Source organism: Syngnathus scovelli, chromosome 5 (assembly GCF_024217435.2).
Source record: "Syngnathus scovelli strain Florida chromosome 5, RoL_Ssco_1.2, whole genome shotgun sequence".
NCBI classification, from domain to species: Eukaryota; Metazoa; Chordata; class Actinopteri; order Syngnathiformes; family Syngnathidae; genus Syngnathus; species Syngnathus scovelli.
Genome location: NC_090851.1, coordinates 253,632 through 267,459, shown reverse-complemented (window position 1 = coordinate 267,459; position 13,828 = coordinate 253,632). Strand labels below are relative to the sequence as shown.

The following is a 13,828-nucleotide window of genomic DNA, read 5'->3' as shown; positions in this document are numbered from 1 at the left end:
AAGCGGGAATAGCCCAGGTGTCGCTCTAAAAAGACCACCGAAGAAGACGAAGCGGCGCTCGCCTCGGGCTCCATCTTGCGGCGGTCTAGTGAGTCGTCGTGGTTTGCGACTTGACACGCATCATGCGTAAGCAACCCATGGGCGCGAGCTCCAACTGGAATCCAAACTCTACGAAAGAGCATTTGGTGAAGAGAAGTCTCTTCCAAACGGAGTGGTGAACATTTCTTTTTATTTCGAAATCACGTTAAGGTGTAGGAGCACACGCTCTTCTTACTGCGTAAGATAACATGCTCGCTAGCTAGCTAGCTAGCTAGTGAGCTGAGCTGAGCCCCAAGTCACTAGCCATGGATCCGCTGGACATGGTGGAGGATGAAGTGGCCTTGGAGGGACTGGACGGCATCACTATCCCTGCTTTGTGGATACGACTCGGGGAGAGGAAGCCCGAGTTCCCACTCCAGCTGGACGACGGCACCAAGGAGCTCGTCTGGAGGTCGCTGGTGGCCAACAGCGACCTGACGTTCTACCTGCTGCCCGCCGAGAGGAACGATGTGGTGCTGAACGACAGGTGCGTGCGTGCGGGCGTGCCTTCCCTGAGCTACGCTAAGCTAAGCTAACGTTTTGCTCACACCGAATCTGTCATGAAGGTCCACCAAAGAGATGTTTCAAATGGAAACAACTCTTGAGTTTCCCATCCCACTGGGATTCCAACTCACTTTCCCAGCTTTCTTCTTCTTACACTCACGGAAGGATTCTTGCTTTATCCTCTGCAGCTCCGGTTTCAAGTCAAGCCTATGTGGCGCAGTCTAGTCGACAAAGTGCTAATGAGATGTATGTCAGGTTCAAGATGTCCCACGAGGAGAACGGCGTTGAAGACGGCCAAGACGTGTACCCGCTGTGCATCATCCACAACAACAAGGACGGCTTCCAGGGCTCGTGCGCCACCTTCCATCAAAGGACCGACGTCACGGCGCGCCTGCGTTCTCCGTCACCCATCGGCCTGGAAGAGGTTTTGAAAAGGTAGCGAGCGAGCGCGACTGTCCTGTCAGCTTGTCGTGGGTCCGAGGCGTCACTCGCCGCTCACCCCGCCGCAGGTACGGCAGGAAGCTGGTGGCGGTGGCGTCGCAGCGGCGCCGTTTTCGCGCGCTCATCGGCAGCGAGAGCGACCCCGACATCAAACTGATGGACGAGTCCTACTGCATGCTGGAGCGAGTGGGACGGGCACGATGGCAGGGGGAGCTGCAGAGTGACCTGCACAAGTCCTCTTTCAAGTAGGCAATTCGTTGGTTCCTATGTTGAAACAGTACGAATGCGCGTCAAAGCCATTTCTTCTTTGGGGGGGGGGGGGGGGGGGGGCGGCGCATGCACAAATCCAGCTGGTGCAAATGCCACGTGCCGTCTTTGTCAGGGTGGACTCGCGCAAGTTGTTCTACATCAGGAAGCCTCTGGTCCGCCATCGCCTGGTGTGCCCCCAGGCCTGCACCAAACGCCTCAAGTCGGGACAGTGGCAAAGCTCCATCCTCCTCTTGCTCAATCGCTTCCACGTCGTCAGGTCTGCTTCGGTCGCATCCTCTCCAACGACGCACTGACTCGAGGCCATCAAAACGAAAGCAACGAAAACCAACAACTGCTCTGTGGCGTCCATTTCAGGAGGTCCAAGTACGATATGCTTATGGAGTACGTGTCCAACTTACTCCAGAAGATGCCGCAGCAGCTGGCTGCTTTGGTCACCATCCGAGAGCACCTGGTGGGGCGGTCGGGCGGGCGGCCACTTTGTTTGCATGTGATGCTTTCGACAGTAACGCTCCCAAATGCCGTAGGAGCTGCCGGAGGTGATATGCAAGCATGTCTTTCGCTACATGCGAGATGCCAATCTGGTGGAATACTGTAGCCTGCCTCTGGAGGACTTGGACCAAGAGAGAAAACCCGTGCGCACCAGAAAAGGTCAAATGAAATGAAACAAAAAGAGAATGGAAGCAAGCCATTGCAAGAATGATGAAAGCGTCCTTTTGAGATTGAGTTTGAAAAAAAAATGTTTTCAGGCAACAAAGTCAAAGTGCGCTGCCTGAAGCTCATCAAGCCGTACGCGGGCAAGGCGGTGAGCGGCGCCGACGAGTGGAAGGCGGACGACGACGACGACGACGACGAGGGCGACAAGAGGCGAGCGCTGCCCCCCGTGGGCCGGATCATGGAGACGGATTTCTTGTCGCAGGCGTACAAGCTGGGTGTGTTGGCGAGTGCGTTGCCGCTGGCCGCCGCTGGCCGCCGCTGGCCGCTGCTGGCCGCCGCTGGCCGCCGCTGGCCGCCGTCTGATTTTGTCGCTTGACCACGCAGTCGTATCAAGCGGCACCAAGGGAATCCCTCAGTCAGGCATCGCGTCCAGGATGAACATCGGCAAGCTGGAGGCTCGCATGGTCTGGAGGAAGTTGGAGAGAGACGGTGTGGTCAAGGTAAGACACTTGGAAAGGAGGGGCCTGTCTCTGTCTCTCTCTCTCTCTCTCTCTTTTTTGGGAAAGGAGGTCCCGTTTCCTCACGTCGCAATCCTTTCACCTTGCAGGGCTTCATGGTGGACGAAGGCCGCCAGAGGGTCACAAAGTTCATCGGCCACAGGTACACTCACTGGCGGCCACAAATGCCGGAGCCCGCCACCGCTACGCTTCCGCTACGTTTGTCCTCCTCCTCGCTAGGAGCGTGTGCGGCAGTGACGACCTGCGGCTCCTCTCCAAAGAGAAGCAACGCAAAGCAAAGCTTTTCCACTCCTCGGCCCCGCCCCGTTCGGCCGCCGGCAAGCGACGATGCAAAACTCCCAAGAAGAGCAGAGCGGCCGGCGAACGGGCAGAAGAGGAAGGCCGCGACGCCGCTTTGGATTTGCCCGTCGGGACCGAACCCACAGCAAAGCCCGCGGAGAAGTCCGAGCGGGCCGTCGCGGAAGCCGCTCGGACTCCAGAGGTGCCGGACGCGGAGCCCGTCAGCGCCTCAGGTCAGGGCGGGGCAACAAGTGGCGTCTCGGCCGTTGGGGCTACTCACCGGTGATTGATTTCTTTCTTCCTTTCCTCTTCATTCTTTCTTCCTGCATCCTTCCAGAGGAAGCTTCAGTCGAGGAGAAAGAGGAGGAAGAAGGAGCTTTGCCTCCACGCCAGGAGGAGGAGGAGGAGGAGGAAGGGACGCCATCAAAGGACGTGGAACTGGTGGATCCCAGTGACCAGCAGCTGGTCTGTCTCCTTTTTTCTTCCTCTCCAATGGCGAGCGACGCCGAAGCTAACCGCCAAACGTCTCAAACCCAGTTCGCCAAGCGCAACCGCAGGTCCACCGAAACCTACCGCATGCTCCGGAGGAAGAACCTCATCATCGAGGCCGTGCACAAGCTCAAAGTCATCGACGGCCTTTACCCGTGGGTCCCCGATGCCGCCGTTTTAGCCCGCAACCGTGACCATGGCCATCCATCCATCCATCCATCCGTCTCCTCTCTCGCCAGCCTGCAGAAGCTGATCAACGACGAAGAGAAGCTGCAGGGTCTCTCCTCCAAGTGCTGCAAGAAGACCACGGCGCGTCTCGTCCAGACACTGTGCAGAGAAGGACTGCTCAAGACGTTCACCACCACCGTCATCCAGGACAGCATCAGCAGGAAGGTGGCTGGCCCAGGCACCAGCAACGGCGCCCGCGCTAACATGCCGCCTATAACGTCTGCGTCCTTCCAGCTCGACCTGTACGTGCATCCGTCCGTCCAGCCCGACGACGAGCTGGTGAGAGCGAGCATCGATCAGGCCCGCTTCAAAATCACCAGCTCCGTCCTTCCTGCCGCATGGTAAGAGTGAGCGAGCGAGCGAGCGCCGCCCAAGTGGTGTCTGCCTGAGCCCGCCGCGCGCTTCTCACGTGCTCCGTGGTTGCAGCCGGCAGGTGCCGGGGGGCAAAGAGCGGCCCCCCAAAGCCCAAACGCAGGAGACCAGTAAGAGTTTCAGGAGCTTTGCCGAGATCAAGGAGGAACACTCGGCGGGGGACAAAGTGTTCAAGCCCACGCTAGGTGAGTGGATTGATTGATTGATTGATTGATTGATTGATTGATTGATTGATTGATTGATTGATTGATTGATTGATTGATTGATTGAACATTTATCAAATGGACCAGAATGCTGACCCACTGGCACAACTTTGCTTTGTTCCCGCATCAGTTCGAGGACTGGGCAAGGCTCTGGGCTTCCAGCCCAAGATGCACCGCCTGCGTGTTTTGCACTCCTTCCTCTGGTACGTCATCTACGACCACCCCCTGGGGCCCAGACCCCCCTGGATGGCCGGCCCTCCGGGCGCTCCCGAGGTCGTCGTCCAAGAGCCGCCGGAAAAAATCGACGAGCGCCTCGTCACCCTCAAGGACCTGGACGCCGCCTTGTCCGAGGACGAGGCGGTGACGGAAATTCCCAGTCACGCCAGTTGTGAAATCAAAGGTGAGAGACCATTGTCCGTCTCTCTGTTGTTGTGGTCCGGTCCGGGCCGGGCCGGGCCGGGCCGTCAGCCTTTGCTCATCAGTTTACAGCGAGGAGGATTCGTGGAAGAGGTTCGTCCCGCCCGTTCGCAGGCACTGCGATCGGGGCAGCGGCTGGGTGATCGTGGGGGACCTGCTGCTCTGCCTGCCGCTCTCCATCTACGTCCAGCTCATCCAGATCAACTACCAGGTGAGCAAACAAAGTCTCATCCCAAGCGACGCAAAGCGACGTGCGTCCACATGCGTGTCCGTTCCGTGGCGGGTGGGCAGGTGGACGGCCTGGAGGAGTACTTGAACGACCCGGTCAAGCAACACCATCTGATTCAGCAGCTGCCCCTAGCCATGAGGAAAAAGCTCTTTTTCAGACGGTCAGCGAAGCCCGCCCGTGGCGCCCAGCGTAGCCCCGTGCCGAGTCCGATTGTGCTCTCTAACCTTCCCAGGAAATACGTCTACGTCTTCTTTGAGAACCTCCAGCGCTTGGTCTGCATGGGCCTGCTGCACTTGGCTCCCGTGGAGAAGCTGAAGGAGAAAGACATGGTGAGCGTGGGGAGAGGAGACCTTTGTTGCCCGGCCGGGTGGGTCGGCTCGACTCGGCTCGACTCGGCTCGACTCGACTCGACTTGACTCGGCTCGGCTCGGCTCGACTCCTAACGGGCCAAATGTCGCGGGCAGCTCTTTTGCTACCTGAAGCGCCACGCCACCATCGTGGACACCATGAACGCCGAGCCGCACTACTGGCTGGCGAAGGAGCCCGCCGACAAACCCTTTGACAGACGTCGCTACACTTTCAGCAGCGGCGACGACGTGGACACGTACTGGTTTGACCTCATGAGCATCTGCCTCAACACGCCTCTGGGTGCGTGGCGCCGCACACAGCGCCACCTCGCGGGATGGGATGCCCGGCGTGGCAATTGCCTTTTGCCCTTCCTTTTCAGGCTGTATTCGGCCCAAGCGCCGCACCGCTGACGATGAGGCGGCGCCGTCCTTTGTGAACGATCGAACCCTCTTTCTGGGATTGGCTTCCTTGCTCAAGTAGGTTCCGCGCGCGCACGGCCGCTTCGTTCTTTCGAGTTTCAAAGGCTCCAGCCAAAACGCGAGTACGACAGCGAGGAACGTAGTTCGTGGCAGGTCAGAGGAGATCGTAGGGACGTGAAAAGGAGAAAATGAAAAGTGCGTTTGAAAAGAGCCGGTTGTTTTGGGAGGAAAAAGGACAAGTCATTGGCAAAAGCCATTTGATGAGCCGTTGTCCCAAATGTGCAGGGGCAGCAACACGGTGTGCGACGACGGCACCACGCCCGGCGACGGCAGAGGCGCCGCCGGGCTGGCCTCCGAGTTCTTTGCTCATCTCAAGCGCAACTGGCTGTGGACCAACAGCCTGCTGTCCTGTAACAGAAGGGTACGTCTGCTCGCCCGGAGGGAGGGAGGGAGGGAGGGAGGGAGGGAGGGAGGGGACGGCCATTGCTAAGCCGCTTTTTGCCTTGGCGTGCCTTTACAGCGCCCCGCCGGATCCGACAACAGCAAATTGCGTCTGATGAGCCTGCTGAGTAAAGAAGCGCTGCGGGCGGCGCTGCGAGCCGGTGAGTGAGTTGGCCGTCGCCGGACCTCTCCAGGCAACCACCTCCCTCCCTCCCTCCCTCCCTCCCTCCCTCCCTCCCTCCCTCCCTCCCTCCCTCCCTCCCTCCCACTGGCTCTCTCTGGCTCCTCTTTTCCACAGGAGCGTCTTCGCCTCGCTTCCTGACCGCCAAGAAGTCGGCGGTGACGCAAGAAACCGTGGAGGTGAGGAGCTTTACGACTCGATCGGCCTGCTCTGGTGGTAACAAGATGCTTTTCAAATATTTGAGGGAGGGGTAGATGTTTTCCAAGCAAGCCACATCGGGGAAAGCCTTTGTCGCTCCCGGAGGTCACTCTCGTCTTTGCCGGCAGGTGGCCCTCGAGCCGTCGTCCAGGAACCGGGAGGTGGTCGGAGGCAAGGGGCGCAAGAGGAAGAGACCCAAAAAGGAAGTTGTCAAAATTCCTCGCAAGAAGAAGAAAGGTGTGTGCGCTTCATCTGCTGAGCTGAATGAGCGACAGGACAAGAAAAATACTCAGCACAAAGGGGAAATCAACAAATATGTTGTTTGCTTGCTTGCTTGCTCGCTTGCTTGCTCGCTTGCTCGCTCGCTCGCTCGCTTGCTTGCTCACTTGCTTGCTTGCTTTGTAGAGCCCAAGAAGCGCATCCCCGCTCACGACGAGGCCGACCACCGCGCGCTGAAAAAGATGACCAGGCGGCGAGTCATCTGGGCGGTGCAGGAGGACTCTCTGCTCATGCTCTGCGCCGTGGCCTCGCATCTGCTCAACAGCAAAGTAGGCACAATGTGGCTTTTGCCCTTTGAGGCTTTTGCCACTCATCTCCTGCCGGCCTTTCAGTTGCGGAGGACCTTTGTGGCCCACTGCTTGGTGCGCGACCTCCTCCAGGGCGAGTTTCAGATCTCCGAGGACAAGACCTCGCTCGCCGTCGGGCGGCGCACTCGCTACATCCTCAAGAATCCGCAGACCTTCCTCAACTACAGGTTCCGACGATCCTTCCTTCTGAAGAAAGACAAAAAATAGCAGCTCAATTGATTGGATCCAATTCTGCTTATTGTGTTGGACAGGATCTGCCTGGCTGAAATCTATCAGGACAAAGACCTGCTGAAGCAGCTGCAGGACAACAAGCCCGCCGATCCCAATAACGCCGAGGTAACGACACCCGGGCCCGTCCTTTGCCGATTGGCCCCAACGGCCCCTTTGTCACGGTCCTCAGGACTGCGCCAAAGCCTTCGCCCAGTACGTGGAGCTCCTCCGACAAAAGTTCAGCTCGGTCCTCAGCGCCGACGACGCCCGATTGCCCGAAAGCAAAAGCCAAGTCTTCTCGTTGTGAGTGAGGAAAGCCCAAGGATGCGCGGCAAGCAGGAACCGGTCCTTTTCCTTCTTTTTCTTTTTTGCCCCTCAGGTCCAAAGTGTGCACAATAGCCACGGACAAGCAGGTTCCCTGCAGGGACACCCTGACCTGGTAGGCGTCCCGGGACGTCTTTCACTCCCTCCTTCAGTCCGCTGATGGACGGCAAACAAGCTTGCTTCTGCTACTCTTGCAGCACCAAGGACATCCAGACCTTAGTGCTGTTCAACCTGATCCAGAGCACACTGGCCATGACCAACCATCAGATGAAGGAGTCCAGGTCCTTTCAGGTGCTCCTGCAATGTGCTGAAAAGGCCTCTTGACAAGCGTCATTTTTGCCGTGGCTTGCGCTTGGCCCGCTAATGTGTGTGTGTGTGTGTGTGTGCGTGCGTGCGTGCGTGCGTGCGTGTGTGCGTGCGTGTGCCTGCTTGCCTGCGTGCGTGTCTGTCTGAGCGGCTGTCAGACGTTCCACGTTTACAGCCGCTACCCGCAGGAGCTTCTGTGCCAGGTGTTTGTTCAGTGCCGTAAACGTCACATGGTCAACCGTCGGCGCGTGTGCCACACGGTGGGACCCAAGAAGAACCGAGCGCTGCCCATCCTGCCCATGTCCTTCCAGCTCTCGCAGTCCTACTTCAGGTATCCTTTTTCACCAAGTACGACCAAAAGGTTCTCAGGCTGTCGTCCACAACTGCTGCTGCTGCCGCCACTGCTGCTGCTTTTCCCCGGCAGGTTGTTTTCCTGGCGCTTTCCTCACACCTTGTGCAGCGACTCCTTCCGCTTCCTCAAGACCTTAGCGGACAAGGGCACGGGCGACGACGGGCCGCCCGTCTCCTTCCGTCTGGAGAGGGAAAACCGCACAGCGACCAACGGCGAGGAAGAGCCGGAAGGAGAGCCGCTCCCGGGCCACGAAGGTTCCCCCACGACGCGCTTCTCTCTGGACTCTCCCGGAGGAGCGTGCGTGGTGTCGCTCGCCCTCATGACTTTGGGACTCCTGTCCGTGCACGTGTCTGTCCCCAACAAGATGGTTGTGGTGGACAGCGACCTGGTGGACAATGACTTTAAAAGGTATGGCCGCAGCCTGAGCACGCGCCGTGCCGTGCCGTGCCGTGAGAGCTAGCTCGCTCGCTCGCTCGCTCGCAACGTGATCGCCTCTGGCCACTTTTGCTTCGCGTGACTCTCAGCACGGCGTCGTTAGAGGACGAAGAGGACGAGGACGAAGAGGCCGGCGCCGTGGCGCGCGAGGGCAAAAAGAAGTTGCGGGTCAGCGCTTACCGGGCTTCGCACACCAAGTACCTGTTGATGAAAGGCTTTTTTGTTCCCGGCATCGGTACGTTGACGGAAAGGAGAATGAGAATGAGAATGAAAGTGGCTGTCACTAACCAACGCGCGGCTTGGCAGTGCAACTCCGCAACCTGAACACGAGCGACAACATCGTGGTGGAGTCGTGCGTGGTCAGGATGCGGCTACGACAAACGCCCCTCGGCGCCTTGCTGAGCCACCGCGGCGGCGCCTCTTTGGACTTGTCCCGATGGGGCCCGTCCCTGCTGCCGTCCGTCCTCACCCGCTGCGTCGGCGAGGGGGCGCCCGCTCCGGCCCGGCGTGCCGACTACTCCCCGGAGGACTGGCGAGCCCGCGCCCAGCTGAGCCGGCGCCTGGACGCGGCGGGAGAAATGGGCGTGGACCAGGCCGACCTGCTCCGGGAGCTCGCTCACCTCCCGAGCCTGGAGCGCTACCTGGAGGTAAGTCCCCTGGCGTCGTCTGTCCTCTCGGCACGCTGGAGTATTTTGCTTTGGGCCTTTTCTGGCAGGATTTACAGGAGGAAGGTCAGGCGGTCAGGGTGGGCGCTTACGGCTTTCGCTGGGTGCTCGCCCGCCACGCCGCGCCCTGGATCCTTACCGTCCAGCCCAGAAACTGGCCCCACGCGCAGGCCGCCCCCGGCGACGATCCCTTCCTTCGCAAGAGGCCAGGTGAGACGGAAGGGGAGCCGCCGGCCAAAAAGATGGCCACGGACGAGGAGAGAGGCCAGAAGAAGCAGGAGGCAAAGCCGCCAGCCCAGGACTCTGCCGACGAGGAGCGGGGCCGTGGCGCCGAGGAAGAGAAGAAAGACGAAAGAGAAGCCGCTTTGCCGCAGCAGGTCGACGACCTTGACGGCGGCGGGTAAGTTTCCCTTTTTTGGAACGACAATGCAATTGCACTTTGAGTAGCTAAAAGTAGTCCAAGAGTTGAAATCTCGGCTTGGGGCCAACTGTCTCCCGAGTGTGCCTTTGTGAAGCCAATGATGACGTGGCGCCCTCCCAACCTTGACGTCTTTTCTGTGCGGGCTGGCAAAGCGGCGAGAGCGTGAGCTTCGCCTGCCGTCCGTGGCGCCTGGTGGACGGCACGCTGAACCGTCAGGTGTGCAAAGGCATGCTGGAGGCCGTCCTCTTCCACATCATGTCCCGTCCCGGCATCACTCGCCAAAGGCTGCTGTCCTACTACGAGGCGGTCCTGCAGCCCGTGGTGGCGCTGGAGCTGCTCCAGGTGAGAGGCTTTTTCCTCGCTCTCTCTCGTCGCGGCCCAGCTCAGCTCGCCGCTCACGCCGCCGCCTTCCTTCTCTCCCGCAGTCGCTGGTGGAGCTGGGCTGCGTGGTCAAGCGCACGCTGGTCAAGAGGGGCAAGCCGGCGCTGTTCGGGCCCCCCCCGGTGACGACGGAGAGGCAAGAATGCATTTTTTACGAGCCCACCGTCGACTGCGTCCTCAGACTGGCTCGGGTGCTGCCCGATGAACACCACTGGAACTATTGTAAGAAGCAGCCTTGACGGGCCTTGACGGGCCAGGCCGGGCCTGGCCGGGCCGGGCCTGGCCGGGCCAATCGCCTTCTTTGGGTTGCCCTTGGATTTACATTGAATCAAATTCAAGAAGGCTTCAAACTCCCGGTCCTCGGCCTTGCCTTTTGCGCAGAAAATAACAATTCATTCCCAAACAAACGCAAGTCTGTCGTTAGAATTGAGCTATTTTTCTCAATTTCATGAACATTGGGGGGAAAAAAAATTTGTATTTACTACTTACTAATTTGCGTACTACTTTCTTTGCTCGGTTACCAAAATTCCCATGTGAATGAAATGTTTTTTTGTCAAAAAGTACACAACAGCTTTTCTTTTTCTTTGCTCGCTTTTATTCACACCAAATGGTGACATTTTCAAGCCATCTTTTCAATAAATTACAAACTTGCTGCATTTTCCACTCATTCACTGGCACGGACGTTTATTTTTGTCCGCTGGATGCCCGAATGCAAACAACTATTGTCTATGGCATCTCGGTCCAATTGTGAATGTTTTCCATCAAAAGCACTTGTGGTCGGTTTGAGAGTCGTCAAAAACAAAACGATTGCAGCAGCTTGACAAAAGAAAAAAGAGAAAGACACCTGCTGGCTGGCTGGCTGGCTGGCCGGCCGCTATTCACCTTGCAACTTGAATCAATGAAATGACTTCCTCCGTTACGTCATTGAGACGTGTTTCGAGTTCCCTCCCGGCCGGCCTGCGGACAGCAGACGTTGGTGAATCCGTGGTCGGACCGGACGCCTGAGCGGCCTCTCCGCTCCGCCCGAGCGGCGTCATTCATTGTTGGCCAGCACCAGCTCCTTGACCTGCGGCGTCAAATCCTCCAAGCGGGCCTGGTCGTCGCCCTCCAAGGGGGCCTGGTCCGGGTCGTCGCGCGCTCGTCCTTGACTCCGGCTCGTCAGCTGCTTCACCACCAGGCTCTGATAGAGGGTGAGCAGGGCGTGCTTCTCCGGGGGGATGCGGCCCGCCAGGACCTGGACGATTTGAGGCACGCAGCGGCCCGGAGCGTGCAGGATGCAGTGCGTGCTGTCCTGGAAGAGCAGCGCGCCCGTGAGGTGGAGGACCAGAGCGGGGTCCCGGGCCTCTTTCAGCTGCTCGGCCAGAGTGCGGCGATGCAGCAGGAAAGCCGCTCGCTCTTTTTTCTTGTCGGCCTTCTTGAGCAGGAAGCCGCACGCCTCCGCCGAGCTCTCCAAGTTGTCCAGAAAGTCGGCCGTGCTTTTCGCGCTCAGGCTGTTGTGCAGCTTCATCAGGGGCGCTTTGGTCTCGTCCGACACTTTGGACAAAATCTTGGCGCGGAGCTCGGCGCTCATGGCGGCGGGCTCCTCCACGGACATCATCAGGTCGGCGGCCAGGAAGTTGACCAGGATGTTGGCGGCGCGGCTGCCCACGCTTTTGAGCACGTGCTTGGCGACCACCGCCTGGGTTTCGTCGGAGAACAACTTGGCGCCTTTGTCAAAGAGCCTGATGTTGTTGTACAGGTTGGTGAGCTCCTCCTGCAGATCCTTGACCGACTTCCTGTTGGCGCCCGGCGGCAGCGGGCAGGCGCTGGAGGCCGCCAACTGCCGCAGCGCTTCCTGGTAGCGTTTGCTCAAAGGCCGCACCAATTGCTCGGCCAGCTCGGGCAAGATTTCTTGCGGAAAGTCGCCGCTGCCGCTCAGGCGCTCCTCCAGCGCCGCTTCGATTTGCTCCGGCGTCATGAAGGGGGCCTCCTCCTGCTTCTTGGGAGGAGCTGGGCTTTCTTCCTCGTCTTCCTCTCGCTTGCCTTTCTTCTTGGTTTTCCGGGTCCGGATCTCTCTGGCGTTGCCCCCTCCGCCCGCTTTGGCCGGCTCCGCCGCGCCTTTTCCCTTGCGCTCCACCTCCCGCTTGTCCTTCTTGCACGCTCCGCTGGCGTTGTCCGCAACGGCGGCTCGCTTCACATCCTCTTCGGTGATCAGCAGGACGGGGTTCCTCTTGATCTCCTTCTGGGCCCGCTCTTGGACGGAGCGGTCGAAGAGAGCGAGGCACTCGCCGATCCATTTTCGGCTGACCACGACCGTGCCCGCCAGGAGCACGGCGGCCGTTTGCACGTCGGCGTTCCTCATGGCCTGCTCGATGGCGGCCGCCGCGTCCCGGTCCGACAGGCAGCTGGGCAGGACGCCTCGCATGTCGCTCCACGAGGCCGAGTTGACGGCTTCCTCGGCCTCCGCCTCCACCTGCTCCACCAGAGCCTGGCTCACGCAGGCCGCGCCCAGAAAGAGGAGCTTGCGGTCCTTGAAGCGCTTCTTGATGTGGCCGACGGGCTCGGGGATGCCCAGACGGGTCAACGAATCAAACTCCAAGTAGCCGTTCTGTTGGAGGAAAGCGTCCACCCAACCATTCTGCGTTTTGGAGTAAATTTCGGGGATGTAGACGGCGTTGTCCTGCCGCCCTCCGACAACGGTTCCTCGCAGGCGTCCGCTTGTCAAAAGCTCCTCCAGGACGCCGCTCAGGAGATGCTCCTGGAGGCCAAAGGCGCCAAGCAAGCCGCTGACGGGCGTCGGCCGGGTGATGGCGCTGAACAGCCCTCTTATCTTGGCCGTGTGGCGGGCCACATAGGCGGGCGTGAAGATGACACCCCGACTGTACTGATCCAATTCCCCTTGGATGACTTTCCCGATGCGCTTGGCGAGCTCGTCGTGAAGGAAATCACCCGGTAGGTCGTAGCTCTTGCAAAGCTCCGAAATGCCGATCAAGCCCGCTTCTTGGAGTCGATCGTTGACTTCCTCGGCCACGCGGTTCAGGTAGGTGTCATCGATAAGTTGCCCGAGCACAAGCTGGACACTTCTGTCGGACTTGGCAATGTCACTCGCTCTATTTTCGACGTCGACCCAATTGACGTTGATCAGCTGCTGGAGCTCCAAAATGTTCACCCGGCCTCCATGGCGGTAAAGTTCCTCTCGGATTTCTCTGCTGATCTGTGCTGGGGTGACGTACTCTTTTCCGTCGATCGTGTGCACCACCTCCACTTTCTTGTCTTGGATAAGTCTCGCAATGATTTCAATGCAGTCCCTCTCCGACAACCTTAGCGCAGTATCGGCGAACTGAGCTCTCTGGAAATCAGCTGCAAGGCGACGAATTTCTTCCCATTCGCTTGCCATGATTACGCTCGACTGCGTTAGCGCCGCTCGTTCACTCGCAAAGAGAAAAAGGAGACAAGTACACGTCACCGTAGGGCCGAGGGAAGCAACGGACGCTGATTCGCGGAGCGAGATGTAACCCTGTGATGGGGGGGGGGGGCGAGCCCAAAACAAACCCAAAACAAACCCAAAAGACGACAAAGGTTGACCCCAAAAAACACATCCACCGCGAAAATAGTTACATTCATCTCCTTGGCCACGCGTGAACCACATGCACACGTCCGCTGGTGTCAAGAGCGGACCACGAAGAGCTGAATTGAAAGCGTCCGTCTTCTCCCAAATGTCGACAGGCGGAAACGTGATCGATACGGTGCAGAGGCGCTGCCTGCCGACCGATTAGGGCGCGCATTCAACAACAGCATTTATTGCGCTTGCATCTGTAACAATTAGCTTTTCAACCATTTAAAACGTTGCATCCGCTTCCTATATCACATCTTTTTCTTCAACAAAACGATGTCAAAAC

General features: G+C 58.9%; 2 protein-coding genes across 3 annotated transcripts; one reads left to right on the top strand and one right to left on the bottom strand.

Annotated features, from left to right (window-relative positions):
- The first annotated feature begins 70 nt into the window (after positions 1–70).
- On the top strand, positions 71–10,617 carry LOC125968980 (general transcription factor 3C polypeptide 1). 2 transcript variants are annotated; one of them, XM_049720584.1, is made up of 38 exons: positions 71–565; positions 838–1,017; positions 1,092–1,268; positions 1,406–1,549; positions 1,648–1,744; positions 1,818–1,941; positions 2,040–2,222; positions 2,332–2,447; positions 2,555–2,607; positions 2,685–2,977; positions 3,082–3,209; positions 3,282–3,388; positions 3,473–3,626; positions 3,696–3,802; positions 3,888–4,018; positions 4,167–4,436; positions 4,519–4,664; positions 4,745–4,842; positions 4,915–5,011; positions 5,147–5,330; positions 5,410–5,506; positions 5,735–5,870; positions 5,970–6,051; positions 6,189–6,250; positions 6,398–6,506; positions 6,675–6,817; positions 6,881–7,023; positions 7,108–7,192; positions 7,257–7,369; positions 7,446–7,505; positions 7,588–7,681; positions 7,855–8,027; positions 8,121–8,456; positions 8,573–8,718; positions 8,790–9,130; positions 9,199–9,548; positions 9,722–9,911; positions 9,995–10,617. In XM_049720584.1, exons 1-38 carry the CDS (start codon positions 345–347, stop codon positions 10,187–10,189), a joined length of 5,865 nt encoding a protein of 1,954 aa, XP_049576541.1. In that variant the 5' UTR covers positions 71–344; the 3' UTR covers positions 10,190–10,617. The 2 variants fall into 2 exon arrangements, with proteins under 2 accessions (XP_049576541.1, XP_049576540.1); XM_049720583.1 differs by having other exon boundaries at positions 2,040–2,234.
- On the bottom strand, positions 10,523–13,446 carry ufl1 (UFM1-specific ligase 1). The gene has a single exon (XM_049720609.2). It carries the CDS (start codon positions 13,324–13,326, stop codon positions 10,984–10,986), a length of 2,343 nt encoding a protein of 780 aa, XP_049576566.2. The 5' UTR covers positions 13,327–13,446; the 3' UTR covers positions 10,523–10,983.
- Positions 13,447–13,828: the final 382 nt, after the last annotated feature.